This window comes from Clupea harengus, chromosome 4 (assembly GCF_900700415.2).
Source record: "Clupea harengus chromosome 4, Ch_v2.0.2, whole genome shotgun sequence".
Taxonomy (NCBI): domain Eukaryota; kingdom Metazoa; phylum Chordata; class Actinopteri; order Clupeiformes; family Clupeidae; genus Clupea; species Clupea harengus.
In genome coordinates, this window is record NC_045155.1 from 22,890,831 (window position 1) to 22,916,530 (window position 25,700).

General features: G+C 39.3%; 2 protein-coding genes across 11 annotated transcripts in view; both read right to left on the reverse strand.

The window, feature by feature from the left end:
- Positions 1-6,401, reverse strand: part of LOC116220336 (interleukin-17 receptor E) — a 46,670-nt gene extending 40,269 nt beyond the window's left edge. Inside the window, exons 1-2 of one of the 2 annotated variants that reach the window (XM_042707687.1) lie at positions 5,962-6,401; positions 392-407 (exon numbers count right to left, since the gene is read on the reverse strand). In XM_042707687.1, coding sequence (XP_042563621.1) covers positions 392-407; positions 5,962-6,141 — 196 coding nt within the window. In that variant the 5' untranslated portion in view covers positions 6,142-6,401. The remainder of the gene's footprint in view (positions 1-391; positions 408-5,961) is intronic. The other variant, XM_031566805.2, reaches the window with a different exon arrangement.
- A 4,027-nt stretch (positions 6,402-10,428) lies between these two features.
- The window catches only part of brpf1 (bromodomain and PHD finger containing, 1), a 74,315-nt gene continuing 59,043 nt past the window's right edge, over positions 10,429-25,700 (reverse strand). For 8 of the 9 annotated variants that reach the window (XM_031566812.2, XM_031566813.2, XM_031566811.2 and 5 more), the window contains 4 exons: positions 21,995-22,128; positions 14,939-15,054; positions 13,353-13,507; positions 10,429-12,180 (listed from right to left, as the gene is read on the reverse strand). In XM_031566812.2, coding sequence (XP_031422672.1) covers positions 11,997-12,180; positions 13,353-13,507; positions 14,939-15,054; positions 21,995-22,128 — 589 coding nt within the window. In that variant the 3' untranslated portion in view covers positions 10,429-11,996. Of the gene's footprint in view, positions 12,181-13,352; positions 13,508-14,938; positions 15,055-21,994; positions 22,129-25,700 lie in introns of those variants that run through there. The other variant, XM_031566817.2, reaches the window with a different exon arrangement.

The window sequence follows — 25,700 nt, forward strand, 5'->3', positions numbered from 1 at the left end:
GTTAATTCATTCATACATACAGGTACTCATACTCGCACACAGCACTCCTGTCCTGCTGCTGCTGGGCTTATGTATTTGTTAATGCAACTTATTATGTATTCTATGGGAATAATGTGGGTAATGAGGGTTACCCCACTGACATGGCTGGGTCCAATTGGGGCAATGGGTAGGGGGGAGGGGGGGAGATTGTTTATGGTGAAGGTAAATTAAGTATCTATCAGCCATGGGTTAGATAGATAGATAGATAGATAGATAGATATATAGATAGATAGAGAAGAGAGTTAAAGAATGACAAAATAGGATTCACAGTTTGGATACAAAGTAATTGCAAGAGAGGCATAGTGTTTATAGGTGTTGATTGTAAAATTGTTTTATTTTAAACAAAACTTACCTTGATCTTCCAAATTCTGTGTGAGATAGAAGAAAAGAAAAAATTGTGAACATTTAATAATTTGACATCCTAACCCTAACACATCCCTGCCCAATATAAACAGTATATTTATGTCAATAAACAAGACTGAAATTCTGAAGCTCAGTGATTGTAAAGTTTGAGAATTTGGCTAAATCCATGAGCCACCCCCACCAATAGATGCCAGCATATATTCATTTGCACAGCTTGTTGTGAACAGGACCATGTTCACATTTTCAGTCACAGCCACAAAGGTGTTGACTCACTGCATATTGAAACCCAGTTGACTTGTATAGCTGCTATGCAGACATACTGAGCTGCACAGAACAAACACAGCACTTAGTTTATTGGACTTGTAATTATTATTCTTTGCTACTGAGTCGGAGTCTGAGTATATATATATATATATATATGCACACACACAAATCACAGACGTGTGCTGAGTATATATATAATTTTGGAAAGGTAGCTGCATTTGTAGCATTACTTTGGATGCTTAAGTGAAGTAGGTTGGATGAATCAGTTGTCCCTCTAATGTTTTTCTAAATGTTTCGGGTGAATTCAGATGAAGAACAAGCTTCAATTGAATAGTTTCTCAAACTGAAGAAAAAATACTACATAGAAAATAACATTTCAGTTAACTGTTAAACGTCTATCTGTAACGCCCATTCTTCCATTTTCCACTGACTACTATTAAAAACTGGGAAAATGTGTCAGTTTTGATTTTCAGATGCATCAGCATGAGTAAATTAATCAAATAGTTTCTCCAAGGCGGATGTAATCTATCACCCCTGGATCCTTCTAATTTCCCCTGTCACAAAAAATCTGGATTGAAGGCCAAAACCAGAAAAACCATTGTCCTTGGCTAAAGTTAAGTTTACATTATAATATTTGAATTTCCAGTGCAATTGTGTTGTGAAGTTGCAATTATAGTCTCTGGCAGAAGGGTCAGTTTGTGTTTTGGACATTCTCTATTAATGTTGATTGATTTTGATTAATTGCTTTCGAATACGGCAAGGTCACAGACTGAACACATAAGCCAAATGTCAAGCTTTAATTAATCAATCGTTCATTTAAGTAATTACAGCTGCCATGAAGCCATTTAATCGACCGTTAGCAACTTGAAATCTGGTCGGTGCTGCCGCTGGAGAAATACATTGTTATGTTGTAGTGCTCGGAATTGATTTCACAATTGAAAAGCAAAAGCTTTGTGAACATGGTCTAGAATCTAGATAGTTCCTGTGAACATGGTCTAGATCAGTGTTTTCCCAAACTTTTTACAGTCCCGTACCCCTTTAGACATTCAATCTCCAGCTACGTAAACATTCCTGTAAACATTCGAACCACTTGAAAGTCCCACGAGTTCCCGCAGTTGAAAGGCACCTAATTGTTCTTCATGGCTAATTAGCCATTATCAGTCAAAGCAATTATAATTATGTAATTATTTAACAATTGTAGTATGCAGTGACATTGACCCAACTCCAATGTTTTGAGGAGTCTTAATTACAATATGCCATAAGATTATGTGCTACCAAACTCAATTCACTACAATAGCCATTGCTTATCTGACAACTGCATACTTGAAAGAAATCCATCCATACTTGCTTGCAAGACTCCTCCATGAACCCAACTCATGTCGACCTACTAACAGACAGTGTTATAAATGTACTACACTTAACCGTAGATACCACTGCACTGCTTAAAAAGATGATGAGTTAAAAGAAAAATATAGCCCTACACTACATACGATACAATACTCAGACTCAAGTACTGAAGACTAGATAGAAAATTCCACACCTCTACACTATACATATTTGCATGGCATGGAAAGACTATAAAGCTATATAAAAAAGCTCTCTCTGATGCCTTTTATTATGAAGAACATAAAAACAATCCCAGATTCTTCTTCAACACAATTTCCAGACTAACAAATAGCCACGCTAACCACCTAACCACCGACATCATTTGGAGTAGATAAAGCACCAGATTGCTTTCCTTTTGTCCACAGATATTATGCAGGCACTAAACTGTATTACCTCCAATAAACACCACTGCAAGTGTACTGAACAAAATGTAGAGATGTATTAGTATTAGAGGTAAATCGATATCTGCAGCCTCTTAGTAGGCTATCAACCGTGCAAAATTGAAATGATCCTACTGAATGTGCATGGGAGTTAGGGTCTGGCTGCAGGACGGACAGCGTGCTGGAACACCATGTATGGCCACCCTAATATGTAGTAGCCCCAACTCCCATGCACATCCTCCTTTCGGTAGGTTACTGCTGATACCAACAGGCTGGGTGTCCGGGTTTCGACATATGCTCTCTAGTCGCTCTAGCAGCAAACTTTCAGAAAGCTCCATCGCATCTACATGTATGTGACTTCCACCTGGAAAAGTTTAGACTGCAGAGCAAAAAGATCGACAGACTGATGTATGATGACTCCATGGTTACGAAACGTTTAACCTGAAATTGATTATTGACTTTATGTCCTCACAGCATCCCACATTGATGTAGCAGATTTTCTTCGTGAGCATGGTGTCACCGAAGAATACATCTCTTGCCTGGAGGAGGAACGGGTATTGCTTATCTTAAAGGTATAAGGCATAGCCATCAAATCTTTAAACAATGTGCTGTTTTGGCTATATACAGTGGGGAAAATAAGTATTTGACCCCCTGCCGATTTCGCAAGTTTGGCCACTTGCAAAGAAATGTGTGATCTATAAATGTAATGGTAGGTCTATTTTAACAGTGAGAGACAGAATATCAACAAAAACATCCAGAAAACTGCATTTTATAACAGTTATGAATTGATTTGCATTTGTCGCGGAAAATAAGTATTTGAACCCCTACCAAACAGCAAGAATTCTGGCTCCCAATGACCAGTTATGTGCCCAAGAAGCACACAGATTAGTCCTCATTAGGCCTAAGAAATTTCAAATTTGATCACATGTGACCGTATACTGGTGCAGTTTTCACAGATGTTTGAATTGACAAGAAACATATGTGCTAGGGTTTTACAATTAGCTGACTCTTCTGAAAATTCCCCAGACGTCCAGGCTCATTCCAGGCTCCATGTTCCTTGACAGCAACATTTGGGTCATGGACATTGGGGTCATGGACATTGGAGTCATGGACATTGGGGTCATGGACATTGGGGTCATGGACATTGGGGTCATGGACATTGGGGGCATGGACATTGGGGTCATGGACATTGTGTAATTATCTGTACTTCACAGGTGTCTGATCTATGAAATATATTGAGAAAGCCTGCTCAGCTGAAGCCATTGATGGATACTGTGATCCGTCTCCTGTTTTATTAATGATCCTTTTAATATTGCATTCAGTGTTCGTATGACACATATTACACAACAGACTATATTTAACATTGCATTCAGTGTTCACATGACACATATTACACAACAGATTATATTTTACACTGCTGCTTGTAGCATGTTGCTGAATGTAATGTAATGTAATGTATGTAATGGAGACCTTCAAAAGAAATATGCCATATGTAATAAGTCAGTTTTGAGACCATGTTATCTTTACAGTCCACTTTATTGCTGTTGCCACAATTTGACTTAATTATAAAATTTGCATATTTTTGTACCCATTGACTTTAAGTTCCAAGGACATTTGACCATCTTGCCAGAGAATTTGATCAAAATATGGATGGTTTTACAGACAAAGCAATTCGCTCAAATTATTGCTGCAGAACCACAAAGAAATTACTCTTCTTACAAACAGAAAGCAGGGCACGTTCCTTGTTACTGATCGAGAGTTCAATCATCCAATCCACCAAACAACTCAAAACAAGAGTCAATACCAACATGAGAATACACTGTTTAGCATTGGCCGAGAATTTTGGCAAATTTTACTTGGGCGCTACCCACATAATTCATCCTACAAATGCATGATCCTTACAAGTTGGACATCATTGTAGGGGTAAATAAACAGGCTTTCCAATTATATAAAATACATGGGCAATTAGCATTGTAACAACAGAGAAATAATCGACCAAACACAAATTTTCAAACTTTTCATTCCGAGTTTAGTTGGACTTAGCCTAAGGTAACTGATATATAGCAAGGATAAAAATAGAACATTTATACACTTGATTATGTCACTTATAGTGGCAGAATTTATGTAGAATAGGTATTCCTACCCTCAAATTTACTTTCCCAACAAACAAACTTTACCAACAAGTCCATCTAGTAGCCTCACAAGACTGCTGCTGGTGGAGGGTTAAGGCTATGGAAAAGGTCTCCGTCTTGTAGAAACACAAGATGGTTTCTTTCGAGGGGTGTGGTAGGGTACCTCGTACATGTCGTATGTTCTGAAAATTGTCTTGTAATTTTTTTTCTAAATAGAAATTTCAAACTCACACAAGGATTTCATCCTTTTTACACTGTCTTTAGAAAACTATCAGCCTTCAGTTTAGAACAAGGGAGCTGTTTTACAGTTTACATTTTCATAATTTCAGTGTAGTCATATGAAAAGTAATCTTTCACTTTAGAACAGGGAATTTATGTTGGATCAGTCATGATATACTATGTAGGTATCACTAACTGAAGTGCACTCATTGCTCTTGAGCAAGTTTCCACTTTAGACCAGAGGCCTTGCCTCCCAGTTACCAACCTGGGTGAGTACAATTACCATGACTTGGACCTGCTGTGCCAGTGCATTGAGCATGAAACATTGTGTCAGTAGGACAGTGTATTAGTAGGCTACAAACGTTTTATTTTAATTCTCATTAAATATTAGTAAGCTTAGGTTGAGACCAACTATTAAAGATGTTGCAAGAATAACCTATTCGGTGTTCGGAATAAGAAAATCACAAATACAGGCCTAATAAATGATCAATGATGCTTAATGCAAACCTTATTGGGAACTTATACAGACACATTTTAGTTATGTGTTAATGGTTAACATATGTTCCCTAAAATAAAGTGAACACAAAAAAGCAAGATCTTGCATGCCAGTCTTATTTCCTGGTCAAATAGGGTTAGGGTTTTTCACGTACTGAATGTCTGCGGAATATGCAGTATGTCCAAATTAACTAACTACAATAGTTTTTTTCGTGTTTTTTTAACTCATCACTAAAACTGTTGTTTAATCAAGGCATTTTGTGAGTAGGCAGTCCTTCGGTTCTGATGCTGCGTCGCTGCACTGTGCATGGCAAAAGAGCTAGCGCTTCCGGAAAGTTTCTGCTCAGTTTTCTGCTTGCTGTCTGTTTCCAGCGTTATGCCTCCTCTGCATCCTGTGTGGTTCTGGCTCAAGGCCAACTCTGCTAAGTTGCCTACACTGCGGCTCTTCTCAATCGTGCAATTTAAAGGCTTACCTACAACACGCCATTAGATATGATAGCAGGGTAGTCGTAACCTACCGGTGAGCTTAGTCTACCTTTAAACTTACTTAGATGGAAGTCTCATGAAGAGTTTACATACAGCGCTCTAGTGTGGGATCATTAATGTCCCGTTAGCAAGTCCTGAGCATAACATTTCCTGATGTCTTTAAACCTGTTGCAAGCAAGCGAGACAGACATGCTTACCGTTGTGAAGTCCATTGGGTTTTGTTGAATTTCTTTTATGACATTCAGTAGATATATCATGAATGTGGCACGTGCTAGCATTGAATCCAGTATCATGGCGAAGATAAAGAGGGCAATGAGATCTCCCAAAGTATGAGGAGCTACGAACACGTTTTTAAGCGCTATCGGAAATGTCAACATGTGTCAAAAAGCTCCGCCCAAGAGCGAAGGCACAGGCCTACGGCACCTCTCCTAATTAGCCCACCACCTTTATCACCGTGATAAATAACAGTAGAAACCGTCACGGGTTTAAATTGTTATAATGGGAATTGTATTGGTTTTAATGGGCACTTTAATGGTTTCTGATGAGTATGCTTGATACAGCCAAGTATGCTTGATACACCCAAGAGGGCAGTTAAGGTGTCTAGCCTGAAAAATTGGATTCAGATTTTGCATATACATGTGTACAGGTTCCTTTTGTTTTCCAAAAAGCCTATTAAGGACACAGCATACACCTTGTGAAGTCTACAAACCCCTAAGAACAAAGAGAACCACAGCATCACAGGGATGTTTGTCTAGCAAAACACTATGATCTTTGCTGGAGTACCCTTCCTGTTCATTTTCATTGGTTTTCATTTCTGTTGTGCACTAGGCTTTTAGAGTCCTGTGACTAATAGCATACAATGTCCAATACATTTCCTTTCTTGCCTTGTTTACTTTTACAGTACCAGTCAAAAGTTTGGACACACCTTCTAATTTTTTGAGAAGTTTTTTCTTTACTCTTATTATTTTCTACATGGAAGATAACACTTTTTTTGTTTAGTGCATCATTCCATATGTGTTCTTTCGTAGTTTAAATGTCTTCAATATTAATGAAAATAATAAAAGTGAAGAAAAAAATTAAAGGTGTGTCCAAACTTTTGACTGGTACTGTATATACTTTATTTCTCTCGGTGACATGTCTTGGACATATGTAGGGTTTTGTCTCCTCGTTTCCTAGGCTATGGCTTGGGTCAGCACCAACTTTTAGTTTCCTATATTCCTATCCGAACTACTGAGAGGCAAGCAGATCAATCTTCAGATCAAAAGCTCTTTCTACTCTTTCCCTGCACATATGTAGGAATAGTGCTTTGATTTTCTTATTGATCACAATTGCTGACTTCTGAGTCTTTTTCTGGGGTATGAAACATTTTGGTTTCATATTGTGGAGGGATGGTATCACATTACGTCATTAAAATGAGGGTTACATTGTCATTTCTACAGATTTTCATTGCACCCTAACTGAAATGCAGGCCTTTGGAGATGAAACACCAAAACATGAAGCAAAAGAGACATGGAACAAGGTTGAAAATATTTGTATCCCCAAAGTATATTTTCTGATACATTTATACTGACAGGATTTAGTGTAATGACATAAGCATCGTCATGGTTACTGTCCAGCACTTCCAATAGTTTATTATTGCTTGTGTCTTTATTCTAAATCATGAATCATTAGTGGTCACATGTTTTCTGTCTACCAGAATAATATTTGTCCCTCTTATATAGGAATCACCCTGGAGAAATAAACCTCTGGGTCTTAACACCTCCGACTGCAACTGGATCCTGGACTTTTGGACGGACAGACCCATGCAGGTGGTGAGAATGGGTAACCTCCTCCCCTGTACTTACTCTGAGCACCGGAGCCCCTCAGGGTCACATACTCGCTCCCCTCCTGTATGCCCTGCTCACGCACGACTGTCACCTCCCCTCCGTGCAAGGCATCTACTACACACAATGCCTTAGGAAAGCACAGACAATCATAGAAAGACTACACTTTATGTTTGTAACATTATTACTCTTATTATCCTGTCCATATTCCCTATATTTATTTATTTATTTAATTTTTTCTTGTGTGTTCAGATATGTCTAGTTATGCTTGCTGACTGGCTGGCCCAGCAGGTGATGGGTTTGTTGACGCAATTACTTGTGGCTATAGGATGCACTAAAGAAGAATGTCTTTAGTCTTGATTCGAATATAGGTAGGGTGTCTGCATCTCGGATGGAGGCAGGGAGATTGTTCCAGAGGAGGAGGGGCTCGGTAGCTAAAGGCTCTGCCTCCTACTGTGGTTTTTGATATTCTTGGAATTACAAGGAGGCCTGCACTCTAGGAACGCAGCGGTCTTGGAGGGCAGTAGGGGACAACTAGTTCCTTAAGGTAGTTTGGAGCCAGGTCATTTAGGGCTTTGTATGTTAGCAGGAGTACTTTGAAATCAATTCTACTTTTGACAGGGAGCCAATGCAGAGAGGCAAGTACAGGTGAGATGTGCTCATATTTTTTTGTTCTGGTGAGTGTACGGGCAGCAGCGTTCTGTATAAGTTGCAGGCTCTTTATTGAGTTGATGCTGCATCCGGACAGGAGAGCATTGCAGTAATCTAGTCGGGAAGTAATAAATGCGTGGATTAGTTTTTCGGCATCTTGGAGGGATAGGACTTTTCTAATTTTGGCAATATTGCGTAAATGAAAAAATGATGTCTTTGAGATCTGTTTTATGTGTGAGTCAAGTAGGAGGTCTTGGTTGATAGTTACACGAAGGTTTTTGATGCTAGTATTGGGTGTTGGGATGCCATCGAGTGTGGATAGATGGCTAGATAGTGTCATTCTCAATTGATCGGGGCCTACAAGCATAACCTCAGTTTTATCAGAGTTGAGGAGCAGGAAGTTGTTAGCCATCCAAGATTTTACATCTTGCAGGCAAGTTTCTATCTTGGGTAAATGTACAATTTCATCAGGTTTCATGGATAGGTAGAGTTGTGTGTCATCAGCATAGCAGTGGAAGTTAATGCCATGGTTCCTTATGACAGCACCTAAGGGTAGCATGTAAAGGGAAAAGAGCAGTGGTCCGAGGACAGAGCCTTGGGGAACACCGTAGCTTACTCTAGTGTGATTGGATGACTTCTCATGGACATGAACGAATTAAACACACAACCAGCTTCAAATGAATGTCTTTGAAACAAATCTATTTACTTTGTGAAATACTTACATGTTACAGCCATCAGAGGTTTAATATAGCACAGTAGCTGAGCCCATGAATGCAACTTAGCAATACATGCCCAAACCTAGTGCAGTAGTTCGACTAGGGTGCTGTGGGAAAGAGATGTACACGTAAACACTTAATGGCATTAATACTTAAGATAAACACAAACCATACACATAGTAATACAAGTTAATATAGCAAATGAACTAAACTAACCTGTTACAAAAAAACAAGACAACAACAAGAACAAAAAAGGCGCGTCTAACCCCAGGTGGCCGGTGACAGGTTGCATGTTGCACTTGGGATCCATAAAGGCCCTCCTACAGGTGCCAAATGCACTGCCCACTGACCAAACCCTGTAAAACCAGACATTTACAGAAAATACTACTGACAGAGCAGCAAGGCACGTCGAATTAATTAAAAAGCCACACAGTTTAACGAACCTACACAATTGTGCTGCATGGTACATCCTGAGAAGGGAGATCTGTGCTTTCGTTAATGCTACAGTCTCCATCTTAATATCCCTGACTATGGCCTCTGCTGCTGTGCAGACAAACACACCACAGTTACTGGTGTCTGGCGCTCAACCACAGTTTTACGCACTGATCAGAAGTGTTTGACAGCATGCTATGCTATGGTGAGCTAACATTACTTGTTACTATTAAGAAAACTGTCACGTAATTAAAAGTGAAGGTCTTACATTCCGGGGGGGAATAGCAATGTAATTAAGCATAACGCACTACTGAAAGGAAAGGTCGCTGTTTGCAAATTATAACATTACCTGAGGTTATTTGCTATGCAAGTAAATCAACTTACCTTGATAGGATGGAGGTCGCGTGAGTTGCTGTTGAAGTTCACTTCACTTTGAAGACACTTCAACAGAGATGAGTTTTTCCACAACTGTTGTTTTGTCACAGACTTCAAAGACCGTGTCGTGAATTGCAACTCAGAGAGTGGCAGTGAAGAGATAAACTATTGCAACAGTTTGTTATATCAAATGTGTGACAGTGTATGCGCCAATGATTGTCTTTCGAACACTACGTACACCAATAACCATTAAACGTGCAAAATTGAATCCAATCATATGCATCTCTCATGTGTATGGATGTGCACAAAGAACTTCAATGTCAAGGTCACACACATTTTCTCTTTATTTCGACCATGAAGAATGTACCCACAATTTGGTTAGCTGGCACTTCTTGGATCACTTCTGTTGATCTTGTGCTTCTTGATTTGTAAATTATGTTTCCATGTGTAAATTGTGTTCCCATAACCCCACATCTCATCACACTTAACCTCGTTATGAAAGTTTAAGGAAAGAGGAAGGACAAGACAAACAAACATGATTTCTTATCAGAATGAGATGGGACAAAAAGTCGGGATGTCTCGTCACCACACTCTAAAGGGAAAACTAATTTATAGATGTAGTCACGGGAAACATATTGTGAAAACCACTAAAGAAAAGACCAAAGGCTTCTATACCAAATTATTTTTATTTCAGGCACTCATGGGTATAGTTGCTTTGACAGTGAAAAAATGGATTTAACAACAGGTTTTCCACTATGTGTTCGCAGTTTGCACAAGTAGAACAGAAGAGGGACATCTAATGGAGTATGGTAATGTGATGCTCTGTATTATGACACAGGCTATGTTTAAACATTGCAGAAATTAACCTAGAAAACCAGAAGTGCATAGTAGCCTAAACGTTTTTATTTCATATCGAATGAAATAAAAAGGGATTAACTGATCCAACTATTTTTTCACACATCTCTAATGAATGGACATGTCTATTAGGGAAGTTATCAATGTTTTTCACTTCTCTGAATTTTAGTTTTTACTTTTCAAATTTTGCATTGTAATGTTCTGCTGTAATATCAGAAAACACTTTAAAATGTATTCTAACCTCAACCTGTTGAACACAGGCATTAAATGTCAATGACGCACAAAACTGCAGGGCTTCAAAAGAAACTATATATACAACGGTAATGCATTTCACCATGTAAACTGTTCAAAGAATGTAATGTTGAATGTTTTAAAGTCATTATTCATATTCGGTCTGACCAGAGCTAAGCTGTTTTACATGAACCTAAAGATGTTACTGTGGAGAGTCCCCAGAACCTGAGAGAGGGAGTGAGAAATGACCAGCTTTCTTTCTTCTACAGAGGTGAGACCTGGCTGGGGTTAATGTCGAACAAAAAAGCATCACATTTGAAACATACTGATGAAGAGTTATGACATGATGTGTCATAACATGACATTTGTGTTCCAAACCCACCCGATCATGTTCTATTGCATTGCCAGCCTTATTCTAAAGTGGATACGGATCAGTATCAATGCACATTTGAAATGACACACTAGATCCACAGAACAGGTTCTATTCGCTTCACAATGGGAGGATTCATAGACACTTAATTAAATGATTGATCCTTTAATTGTGTTAATTAATTTTCAAAACACATAAAAAAGTTCCATGGCCAGCGGGGTTCTCCATGGTCCCCCAAACATTAAACCCCTATTTACTACACACACCATACCAAACGTAAAGAAAACAGACAAAAAAACTGCTACAAGTTTAAACACAATAGGTGGGTGTGGAACTAAGGTGTATTTGAGTGTAACAATGCATGGAAATGTTGGAATCAAGTATTTTTCAATGATTTATTTGTATGATCTTTTTATGAAAAAGCCATGATATTTGTGTATCTTTGTGGTAAGACTTGGTCTTGGTTGCACAGTGTTGAAAATGTGTGCTGGTGAATGAAGCTAATGCGACACTGATAGTTAGGAGTCAATTGTGGTCATGATCCTTAATTCCATTGAAAAATTCAGAAGTGAAAAACAGAAGTGGTCTAAATTTCTTTTAAATTACATATCTTACAATGTGACATTTTATCTTCCTCAGCACAAACTTAAAATGAAACTACTGCACCAGGAAGGGATTACGTCACTGAATGTGTATTATAGTTCACGGGTCAATCCTTCCATTGCTTTTTTTCAAGTGTAGTTGTGCATTTCAGATGAGGTCTGTAAGCATGCAGGTGCTCAGTCACTGTCACTGGTGTCACTGCTGGGGTCTCCCTGAACTTTGTTCCGGTGCTGCATGGCTCGGTGATACGCCACCTGCACAGACTTTCTAATGTTTGACTTCCTGCCCTCGTTCATCTTGTCTTTATCCAGTTCCTGATCCACTCCCAGTGGCACCAGTTTGGACCGCGGAAGCCACTGCCTGAAAAAACAAAAAAAAACAATGGTAGAACACACTTTTGATTTTGAGAAATGTTACTGAAATGGAACAGAAGTCCAATGCATTAAAAGGTCCACACATCATAACATGAGATTTGTTATACATAGAAAAGAGAAAAATAGTCCTGCTAAGTCTGGATTGTTGACTGATTACAATGGATTTCTGTATTTCTTGTGTTATAAACAGCAAAAAGTCATAAGTAGTTTATGCTACAGGTACTAGCAAGCATTTTTGGGAATGTTCCATCTGACTGACTTTACATCTGGAATGGGCATATATACAGCATGACCCCTTCTTCTGCTAGCTCTAAAGGGGCAGGACATAGACCCCTCCAGACAAACTCCCCACACAGGAAATAGATTGTATTGGTTAGAAGTCCAGTCGCTTGGTGGATGGACGGATGGATGGAATGATGTATAGGTAAGATAGATAGATAGATCGATAGATAGAGATAGCATATTTTTATGACCTGTTATCAGAGGGTTTAAAAGGACCCAACCGTACACCACTGTTACAAGAGAGACACCTGAAGTTGAAGATTAGTTCTAAATAATGTGGCATGGCCACAGACTTTACGATGTGAAACAATGCAACTAATAATCATTTTCTTTCATAGAAAACATATTCTGTCACAGTGTACAAAATGAACTGTTATGCCTTGGATTTCTGCACACTGTTATGTGGCTTTCATAGATCACATTAGTCTCTAAGGTGTAACAGTTAGAGAAAAACGTTTAGCCCCAGGAAAGCGTACAAAAGAGTTTACATTGATCTAGTAATACAAATAATAAATAAAAAAAACAATGAATTGCTTATGTGAGTGTGTAATGGATTATTACTTAGAAAGTCATGTTTTTTCATCATGGTGTGATTGCAGAGAAGAAGCCACACAATGATGGGAGAAAACAGCTTTCAGATAGGGATGTACAGATGAGAGATATACAATCTGCCCTTTCAGATAGGGATGTACAGATGAGAGATATATAATCTGCCCTTTCAGATAGGGATGTACAGATGAGAAATATATATAATCTGCCCTTTCAGATAGGGATGTACAGATGAGAGATATACAGTATATAAATCGGCCCTTTCAGATAGGGATGTACAGATGAGAAATATATATAATCTGCCCTAAAGAATTGAAAGAAACTGACCAGGTCCTCTTGTTGTCGAAGAACAGGACCAAATAAAGGTGTTCACGAGCCTCCTGAGTCATCTGCTCACCCAGCTTGAGAACATCCAGTGGAGGCACAGGGATGGGCACACCCCTATGAAACACACCCTCTCGTGGCATCTTCGGGTCTATGATCTAGGGTGAGTGTTAAAAACAAGTTAGAAAAAAGCTGAGAATTATAAATGGTTAGAAAGAAAATAATGGAAAAATGGACAGAATGACTATTCTCATCATTACAGCTATGTTCTTCCGTTCCATGAACTCAGTGAAAAACATAAAACCTGCGTCTGACTTAGGGCTGCAACTAACGATTATTTTGGTAATCGATTAATCTATCGACAATTTTTTTGATTAATCGACTAATCTAATGTTTATTTCCCATAGCAAATTAAAATAACGACTCAAAATGTTGGAATTTGAATTTCAAATGTATTTGAGTAACAAATGTAATCATCATAATACATAAATTAGTAATAGTAATAGTAATACAAATTAAAGTGCAAATATGCTTTTAAAAGTAAAGAGAAAGTGCAAATAAAGTTTTAAAAGTAACTCAAATTAGCAATCAAGCCTCTGCAAGTGCAAAATAACGCAAGAATAACTGGGCTGCAAGTGACATTTAAATTCAACTTATGAAATATTTTTTTTCCACAATCTTTTGTTTGAAGAATGCTAAGTGGAGGAGGTTAACTATTCAGAACAAACGAAAATACAGGCTACTCTGATAATTCACTGATTTACTACATTGCACTTAACATAACTGAAATAGCGTTAGCAAGCATCCTCCATGAGACGTTCTGTTTTCAAACATGTAAGCTTAAACCTTACTATAAGTTATAGATATATCATATATGTCTATGATAATTGCTGCTAGACACTCACTGTTCTTGTGCTCCCACAGCTCATTCTCTTTGAAATACTGGAATAGTGCTTCTTTAACTATTAATAATTGACCATCATTGAGAAAAATGACAACTTTTCTGTTAGCCATATCTCATATGCAGTAGCTACTAAGCTAGCTTTGTTTATTGTTTCCATGGCAACATGAGCCGTCTCAGAATAATTCGCTTTTCAGTCGGCCATTTCTGATATGCAGCACATGAAGGTACGAGAACGGAGGGCAAAGAAAACGGTGCATGATTTGTATGATAGGCTATTTGAAGATTCTGTTCCATTTTTCTCAATGATGGTCAATTATTATTAGTTAAAGATGCACTATTTCGCACTTCCTATAGTGCATTGCAATGGCGAATGAAAATTACCGGTAGCTTTGCTAGCGTCTGCAAAAAAAAAAAATATATATAATATATTTTATGACGCGTCGACAATAAAAATCATCGTCGACAATTGTTCACAATCGACGTCGCCGATTTCGTCGACTACTCGTTGCAGCTCTAGTCTGACTACAACTTTAGTTGGACTTTGTATAGGGTGAGATCATTGCCAATTCTTTCGAAAATGGAAGTGTGATATGATACAAATTAACAGCAGATGTTGCAATTCAATGAAACTGAAAAAGATGTATTCTGCTCCAAGAAGTGTTTGTTGGTCCAATTCTTGACTTACCAGTGCTGGGTACGATGGGTAACCTCTACACTTGGCCCATACTAGGTCCAATGCATCTAAAGATGTGTAGTCATCTGAAGTCATCCAACAACCAGACCTACTGCGGCTTCGGACAACTGGAACACACACACACACACAGAGATTGGGTAAATAGCCATTCGTTACCATGGTCTAAGACAGTGGTTCCCAAATTTTTACAGTCCCGTACCCCTTCAGGCATTCAACCCCAGCTATGTAAAATGTTAATTGGATTTTCAAAAACATCCTATGTTGACTTAGTCAGGATTTGTTATTAATGCTTGTCAGACGATCCTGGACATGTATGAGACAAAAACAGATCCCGAGGAACAAGGGCACAATAAACATAATTTGTGAAACATTTCAGTGTGAACAAAGTCTGCAGTAAGTATTGTCATAGATCATTAACTTGGATATGATATGAAGATCCAAGATGGTGCTCCCCTTTGTGTGAAGTTCTTGTACACTTTTGACAGATTCTGCTTAGTGTATCCTTTTTTGTACATAACAAATTATTTGATTCAGTCTAAAAGGAATCCAAACTATTTACTTTCTTAGTCATGGACAAGGATAATGTTGGAGAATCTGCTTGGTTTCAGTTGGTTCTATCCAAGCCCAAATCCTTTAGCTTGCAAGCTGTTTCTGATTCTATGCTTGCTAGCTTGCCAGATAACCATGGAATTTACTACATAAACACCAAAAAATGAATTTGCCTGCCTAAAACACACTCACTATAGTAGCCTAATGATGGGCAGTTTATCAGTAAAACTTTATTTACTATAGTTGGTATAGTTCCCATTAAAAGTAGTATTGATATAGAATGGTGATCTAACTTCCACTCCATCTTAGGCCCCGTGCACACGAAGTCTAGTTTGCCTGAACCCGGATTCATTTTTCACACATATCCACTTTTTAATCGCGTGCACATGAACCCAGCGAATCTGATTGAATCCGCTGTAGTACATCCCCCACGCCTGTTGGTGGCGCTTTAACGGTGCTACAGACAACTGAAGAAAATGGAGAAGAAGACAGGAGCATGCTAATAAAGTGACATATGACAGTAGTCGAGCTCCAATTAGCAACGTTTAGCCTAGCCGCATAGCCTACATTTAATCTGCACAGTAACACATTATGGTGGTTTATAAAATCAGTGGTCAGAGCAGAGTGTAGGTTAAGCGAAAATAATTATATTTGTTATTGATAATAAAGAGTTTAGAACAGTGCAACAAAGCAATGTGCAACATGACATGTTTTAATAACTCCAATCACTGGGCTGTGGACACACCAGATCAAAGCTCTCTCCAATCACTGGGCTGTGGACACACCAGATCAAAGCTCTCTCCAATCACTGGGCTGTAGACACAGCAGTTGGAAGGTAAGTGCTACTTCTATTTTTTTTTTCATATTGAGTAGAATAAGTACTAGCCTCCTAATTTCCAGAAGCTTGATTGTTGATTCTTGATTCACTTTTAAATCACTTTGGATAACAGCGTCTGCCATATTAAACTAATGCAATGTAACTTTCCAACCAGGAGGGAGAATCTACTTGACCACTGTTACAGTCATTTTAGGGATGCATAAATTAACAATCCTTAAACCACACTTGGGATCACATGCCATTATGCAGCAACCAAACCACACAAAGGCAGAACCAATCGCAGTGAAACTGGACCATGAGTTACTGGTTGAACTACAGGACTGTTTTGAAACCAGACATGAACCTGTCAAAGGAAGCCACAAATAACATCCATGAATACACAAAGACTGTTAACTACTATATCAACTAGTGCACTTCTATATGTGTACCTTTACAGGACCATCCGTGTGTTTCCAAATCAGAAGCCATAGTTTCATGATATTAATAAGAAAAGGAACACAGGGAGGATGAAACCCAAATGGCTGTGTACTACATCAAATAAAGCAAAACGGGCCTAATCCCAGAAACTGGAAAAATATTACCTTGGCAACAACACTGACAGTATGCAATACGGATCTAACTTTACCAGACAAATTAAAAACTTTTTGTGACTCTTTCGACAATCAGAACCAGGATATCTCCCTGACATCCTACAACCACAATGAGAGTGTTCTCCAGGGACTCACAGGGTCCGTTTAAATTAAAAAGAAATGCTGTCTTAGGCTGTACCCTGTATACTGAGGCAGTGAGGCATGTCTTAGGCTGTACACTGTATACTGAGGCAGTGAGGCAGTGAGGCATGTCTTAGGCTGTACACTGTATACTGAGGCAGTGAGGCATGTCTTAGGCTGTACACTGTATACTGAGGCAGTGAGGCATGTCTTAGGCTGTACACTGTATACTGAGGCAGTGAGGCAGTGAGGCATGTCTTAGGCTGTACACTGTATACTGAGGCAGTGAGGCAGTGAGGCATGTCTTAGGCTGTACACTGTATACTGAGGCAGTGAGGCATGTCTTAGGCTGTACACTGTATACTGAGGCAGTGAGGCATCAAGGACTCTCTTCCCAGTCTCCTGACACTGCCATGGGCTGTTCCATTTTTAGGGCAGCACCAATGTATACCTCTGTGCTGCAGCTGAACACAAATACAAATAGTTTCCTACTGTCAGTGGCTTTTCCTACTGTCAGTGGCTTTGACCTTTTCTTGGCAGAATGGCTTTTTAGAGGCTATAACTGAGGAAGAAAAGGCAGATAACAGAGACCGATAGTTACCAAGATCATTGACATCTCTGGATTTACGCCATTTTCTCTCAGCAGCTCTAAGCTCCTTTCATACTTTACAAATATTACTGTGTGACAGGAGGACAGGGTTTTGAACAAGCAGGTATTGTGGATGGAGGACATACATTATCCGTGTACAGCAAAGTGTGTCCATAGCATCATTAACCTCTAATATTTACACACAACCCTATGTTACTGCTTGCTATCAGGTAATTTAGGTGGCTTGCAAAAGCTGTAGATAGTTTGTCCACACAGACATATCATAGCTATCAAAGCTACTGTTAACAACAAAATGGTACTCACAATAGGTAACAGAGCTATGAATAGCTCTTTTTAGCAACTAGTCAATACACTGTGCACTTTGAGAACAGTACTCAAACAGAGATTATATGGCATTAACATGCCAAACAGTCTTTGCACACATTAATGGCAAACAGACACTTCAATGAACTTTATTTAATGAACACAGTTATTTATTCCTCATAGTATCTCTCATAGTGTGTCTAACTAACTAATCTGCGACATCTTGCTAACTACATGAGTAAGCACTGATCAAATCTTGCTAGCTTGCAAACTTCAACCTGTCAAATTCAATGTTTTTTTGACAGTGACAATGACAGTTATGGATAGAAATATTTTACAAATTACCTTTGGGTATTTCCAGACATGAAAACACGAACTAGTACTGCAACAATTAGTACCAAACTATTACTGCCACTGTTTTGTCCACTGTAGCAAATCAAATGTATCCAATATGACCACCACTGAGCGGTTTTACTGTTGTACGTAGTAAATTATTGTTTAACCGATATTAATATTTCTCCATCAATCTTAACCGAACCACAGATTCTCAAATACACGTATTTGTGAAACAAATTTCCAAGACTTCAGGCTTTATTTATTTTCCCACAACTTCTCCAGGCCTGCAAAGTGCCATTATCAAATTCCATCACTTTTCCAGGTTTTTCATGACCGTACAAATCAGGGCTCGAAATTGGCACCGGCCAAGCGCCAATGGCGTGTAGATTTTTGGGCTGGCGACTAAATTGTGTCCAATGCTCCGCCACTTGGCGAGTGAAATTGCAGAGTACAGCTCCCGACTACCACGCAGGGGGGTGGGGTTACATAAAGTTCTAAGTTCTAAGAATTTGTATACTATAACAAACTATAACAATTTGTGCGCGAATACAAAGTTCTGATATTTTGCCCGCGAATACAAAGTTTAGAAAGTTCTAATATTTTGAGCGCGGATCAAAAGTTGAAACAGACTTAGTTGACCACACACAAGTTAACGCAGATAAACGAAAGCTTAACTTCTTGAAATAATGTGCCGATTCATTCAGCAAAGGTGTAGAGAACATCTAGGCAGGAAGAAACAACAGCCAAAACAGCAGCTACACCACGGAAATGTTGCAGTAGGAAGCTCGTTTCGGATAATGGGGAGCAACGGCAGTGGCTGAAACACGTTGGCGGTACTAAATATAAGTGTAGAAGAGGAGCAACGGCAGAACAAGCATAACCCCGACCGGTGGGCTCTCGCACGCCCCCTTCATGTAGGCAGAGGTACTGTTTGCCTCCCCTCTGTGTTTTTTCAATGCGGTTTTATGTCAGATCATCAAGACTAAATAGGTTCTACGCATGCGCTCAACCCAGTTTGTGAGGGATTGCGCAATCTGAGATGAGGCACAGCTCGTCGCTGCCTCACCGTCTCCTGTCTCCTGTCTGTTTGAACAGGCCATGCGCAAATTCAGCGATTTTGATTATAAAAATGCTGGAAATGATTGGAATCATGCAGAAATGACATCTACATATCAGTAGAGAAATATTAATATTTATTTTATCATTATTAGTTTTTTTACTTTTCACAGTGTCAGGTGAGGGTCTGCCACCCATGACCGCACGTCCGTATTTCATCGGTGTTGTGGTAGTTGTCAGGGTACGACTACTGGCTACTTTTCTAGCTCTGTTGAGTTGATAAGGCCTACTTCAGATAGACTTTTCAAAGCTGGTCAAGTGTGTAGCCTAGGCCTACTGCTACATCGCAGTGCAGGCCAGCCATGGGATTGTAACCTACTATACTAACATTCTGTGACAATTTGTTCAGAATAGGTTGATGGCTATAATCTGCTTTTGAATATGTATGCTATATTGTTAGTTGGACAATATTTATCCATCATATAGGTGTCATTTTAAAGCTTAATTTAGATTTTTTTTGTAGGCCTAATGCAATGCTTCTTGAGGTTAGATAAATGTATCTGAAGTATATTTTTAATAGCCAACTCTTGAATGTGCTTTGATAAATTGTGGTCATGCAAAAGTTAATTAAATAATGTTTCTCTATAGTTTGGATGAGAAGAAAGGGGTACCTATCGGGACGACCTACATCAACACCAGCCAGCCAGCCACCCAGCATAACCAAACACATACCAAAAACCCCAAATCTCTAAAACTGGGCTTCAGACAGAGTATATTGTATGGTGAAGGAGGGCCTTTACGGATCCCGGGTGCAGCATAGGGCGCATGTTGCGGCTGTCACCAGCCAATTGGGCAAAATTGGTTGATTTAGTTTAATCCATTCTGACAGTGATTTACAATGATATTAAAATTATAGGTAAAGGTTGTTTATGTCAAACAATGTCAGAGTAGGTCTGAAATGCCAGGTTTAATTTTGGCCGGTAAAAAATATGATTGGCTGGTCATTTTTTTTCATCGACCAGCCATTTTGTTTGGTAAGCCAAAAAGTTTATTTCGAGCCCTGCGTACAAACCTGCTATAATTTGTCAGACCCCCGTTGTCTTTACTCTCAGCTTTCCAGCTTGCTTAGAATAGCTTATGTTAGCTTTCTTTTTTGCCAGAGCAGCTGTCTAGAATGCAAAGGTGCTAACTTGCTGTCGACAGTCAGACCAACTTTCCCTGTTCAGTGGACACAAGTAAAACATCAGCTGAAATGTAGGCTTTAATTAATCCACAGACGTGCTGACATCTTCATTCGACAATTTCAGCTGCAATTAAGGTGTACATCTCTTTATCAGTTTTCACACACGTGCGGGTCAATCTACGATCGATTTCCATATGGTCGTGCAAACTCAGCTGCCTCTGGTCAAACGAGGATACTTAAATGCGCCACTAGATTTAATTGGGAAAAAAATGATTAAAAACGACAATTAAAAAAAAGAACGAGTCTCGAGTCAATAGAAAAGTGGGATTGACCTCAAGTACATGACATTAGGATGGACGTGTGAATTCTAAAATGGTGTCAATATCGTGACACCCTATGGGTGGAAATAAGTCAAGAAAAACAGGGCTTATCTTTATTTTGACCACTGTCAACTTAATTGATCTGCCTTTGTGTTGAATGGTTGATGCCTATCCAATCGTATGAGATTACCACATCCTGTTATCAGGATAGTACCAATGTGTCTTGGTGGCCCTCCCGAAGGCGGTATCACAATTTACAAACAATTGCTCACAATTGCCCCATGTGAGGCTGGTACCAATTACACCTACAAGCGTAATCCACTCACTGTTTATAGTTACCGGTAAATGGTGACATGGTATACTTTATTTGTTTTTCTGTGTATAATTAGCTGTAAGGCCTTTTACTGATTGTGAAAGGAAAGGGGACTTCTAAGTTCTGTAACAAAAACCCCACCCGAGGAAGCAGACAGGAAGTGCATGTGTGGGACACCTGTGACACCTTCCTGGCAGGTGGAGAAGCCATCGCTGAGTGCTGAACAAAGAAACTGGAGGATTTCCATGTGGAGCCTGTGGCCAGTTTGGGGAGTTATAGATCTCTCTGTCTCGCCTGTTTGAAGATTGTGGATTATATAGCACTTTGGTTCTTGGATTTCTTTGCAAGAGAAGAGGAGTTTTGGGTGAGACCTTTTGTTTGATTGTTTGACCAGGGCTGGATATTATGTTAAGGCCTTTTCACCTTTTTCTTTTTGGGCCCTCCTTTGTTCCGTCTCATAATGGACAAAAACTTCAAGGGACTTGATGTATGGTGTGATGTATATAGTCAGATCCACCCCATTTACTAGGCTTTTGTTCAGCTTTTTCATTTGCATTTCCAATTGCAAACCCAATACTCCCTGGAATATTCTCAACATTTGAAAAACACAAAATGCAGAATAAAGACTGAACATAAATGCAGTATGACATTACTAAACATGATTAAATCATCTTCTAAAGTACACAAAAAAAAATCAGAAAACTTAAAATCTAATACAAAAATGATTACGGTACTGGTCAAATTATTGAGAAATTTTAGAGTAAATATATCCTATAAGATCAAAGCAATTTGTTTATCAAAATGAGAAAAATTTGAATGAATTTCTCACTATGAGATACAGCCCGAGTTGCTCCCACTGAGTAAGTGTCATTCTCGGTTCCTGATGTCTCTTCACTGCTGTCCTCTTGAAAGGCAGAACGGGAAAATGAAGGCTTTCCACGGCCCAGTTTAGAGGGAGTAGTACTGAGGAACAAGGGAGATAGAAAGAAAGAAAAGTAAAACAGGCAAGTAAATAAGACGAAAACTTCTAATTAAAAAAATAAATAAAACATTTGTGAAGTGGCAAGGCTTTGTTCGTGATATTCATTTAAATAATTAATGAGTGGGATTGCTCAACCAATCACACTATTGCATTCTTAATAGTGTGGTTTTATTTATTATTATTAAGTTTAATTACTAATGTGAGTTTGAGTTATACACAGGACAAGATGTTAAATACCTTGTGCTATTGACTGGTAACTTCCGACGGTGGTTAGACCTCTCAACATTACATGCAAGGAATCATATGTAAACAACCTAAACTTTGTCCTCTAACACATCTAGGTAAACCACCACCATACTATTACTTAAAAGTATTTGGGGTCGGCTGTGCCGTTAACAGAATAAAAGCAGACATTTTCCAAAATAGCTACAAACCATGCAGAGAAACTATGACATGCAAACCTTACAAACTGAATCCTCTGAAACCTTGAATGGTCAAGTTTATAGTAATGAATTTAAAACATTTTGTAGAGCTAAGTAAGGAGTATACAAAATAACATCAGCATTTTAAGTCTCTCAGTCCATTAGCAAGAAGACTCAATCATATGATAACATTAATGGTAAATCAGTGGTTATTGTCAGGTTGTTACGACACAAAAAAACGTCAAATGTGACTCCATTAAACACCCAATGTGACTCCAATAAACACTCAATGTGACTCCCATAAACACCCAACGTGACTCCAATAAACACAAGCACAGGTTTTGGGTGTTTGAACTGACCATGGAAGACATAAGGAAGATGGCACACTTCTCTGCTGCTGATGCCCTGCAATAAGTCTAAGCATTGCCCTTGTTATACCATCTTTTCAGATGCCCTGGATGTAACTTCCCTTTGAATGAAAGTGTGAGGACTGCAAGGAAGAACGTTGTGATTTGAGTCTTGATTACATCCCATTGAGGATTATGTTTGTGTCTATTAAGTGTTATTTGATTCTCACAAATGTTCTAGTAACTAGCTTCGATAGTGGCCAGTGCTATGCTTTTAATTACCCCATAAATAGACAGAAAAGATAGTTGGATAGCTTAGCTCACCTCTGCTCATGTGATACACTATAACGTCATAAGAAAGTTATGTGTTTGTTGGGCGCAGGGCAGTGGTTGACTGCCGAGTCGGAAGCTTAAACCCAGTCACCCTTCCAGTCATAAGAATAAAAAAAACACTTGGTCACTGTTCAAAGTGTTTTATGCACAGTAGTGCACAGTATAACACAAGGTCATTCTGAACAATGAAATTCTTAGGATACAGCAAGCAACAACTAGGCATAAAAAAAATCTTAATAATAATAATAATAATAATAATAATAATAATAATAATAATAATAATAATAATAACAACAACAACAACAACAACTAAAAAAAGAAGCAAAAATGACAATAAAACACTAGCAGCAGTTCCAGAGCCAGTAAATATGGGGGGACTATGGACAGGACGGTAAGAATACTAATGTTATGAGAGAATGAGAGTGACGTACCGGTATTTGAAAGCCGGGCTGGAAAACAGAGGACTTGTTTGTGAAATGTTTGAGAGCAGCCAATGATAGCCGGGCAAAGACTTTCCAAACTTTGCATTATACTCAGCAGTTAGCTTAAATATACGTCCCGAATCCCTGTACTTTTAATCCAGTATTCCATGAGTAATCGATCCTGTCCTGAACAGTAATCCAGCGAGAACTCTGCTGTATGAATCCTCACGCTACACACACATCGCTAACAACTCAACACAAGTGCTTCCCCACAACCTACTACCTGAATTTCTTTGAAGGAAAGGTTGAACTTGACCTCACACAATTGGTTTAATTTTCACTTTTTAAAAATGTCATACATGCTAGAGGCCATTGAATAATCTATTCTTAAAAAAATATGCTTTTTTATTTATTTTCATTGGACAGAACAACCATTCTGTCAACACAAACACCGGTAGGTGAGCCCCTACTCTACCGAGTGCCAATGTCCCCTCCATCAGCAGCAATTGATTTCCATAAACCTTTTGATAGATGTGGAATGCGCCAAACCACCCTCACTGAACAACGTAGGCCCCTCATTAAGTCTGCCTGTGACAAGTTGACTAGCACAGTTGCCAAATGGATTGCAAAAAGCTGTAGACCGATTAATATTGTTGAGGACGAGGGGTTTACCGAAGTTTTGCGAGTGGCAACGGGGGACTCGAGCATCAAAACACCACAAAGACGCACAATAATAACAAAAATCCACGAGCTGTATGAAGCTGAAAAGAAAAAAAAGGAAAATGACTTGGCTGCCACGAAACATCAGGCGCTGACAGGGGGTCGCTGGACTTCTGTGAGTAACGATAATTACCTGGGTGTAACTGCACATCTAAATCACCGACGAATGGAAGTTAAAGTCGTTTACACTAACGTGCATGAAAACAGAAGAGCGCCACTTTGCAGAGGCATGTGCACAACAGTTCCAAACTGTTGCAAGCAACTGGGCAATTGAAGACAAAACGGAATTGTCAGTGGACCCATAAAATACCCGAGGACATTGCAAGATTACCGGGGTCTCCGTGGATTGTTGGCGGACCTAGCAAGCGACATAGACGGCGTAGGGACAGGAAGCAAAAACAAGGATGCCGGGCAGGTCTGCTTACAAGGCTATGTAAACAACCCCATAAACCACCGCTTCCGAGCATCTTTCTCACCAAAGCTAGATCTATCACCCATAAAATGGACGAGTTGGAGCTACAGGTCACAGCAAACCATTTAGTTCGGAATTGTTGCGTGATGATTATAACTGAAACCTGGCTTCACACGCTAATTCCTGACGCTACAGTGCGACTAGCGGACCGCTCAATCCATCGGCAGGACAGGAATATGGACTCGGGTAAGAGCGGAGGAGGGGGACTTTGCATTTATGTACACAATGATTGGTGACATCATAGACAGTCACTGCTCCCCTGACTTAGAAATGCTATCAACGATGTGTAGACCCTTCTACTTGCCACGGGAGCTAACGGTTGTCATAGCGACAGCTGTTTACATACCACCAGATGCTAACGTTAGGGCAGCACTCACTCAGCTATACCGTAAGTAAACATCAACAGGCTCGTCCAGACGGAGTGCACATAATAGCGGGTGACTTTAATCAAGCGTGCTTGAAGACAGTGCTACCTAAGTTCACCCAATATGTCAAGTGTGCTACCAGAGGGAACAATACACTCGACCACGTATACTCCAACTTAAAGCACGCCTACAGAGCCACGCCCCTCCCCCACTTAGGACAGTCGGATCACCTTTCACTGCTCCTCATCCCGGCATACACACCGCTCAGGAGGAAGACAAAACCTTACATAAAGACCATAAAAATCTGGCCCGAGGGAGCTCTCTCTCAACTGCAGGACTGCATTGATCAAACAGTGTGGGACATATTCGAACAACAGGACCTGGAGGAATATACAGGAACTGTACTGTCCTACATCAATCATTGTACAGACAGTGTGACTGCAGTCAAAAGGATTCGGGTGTTTCCTAACCA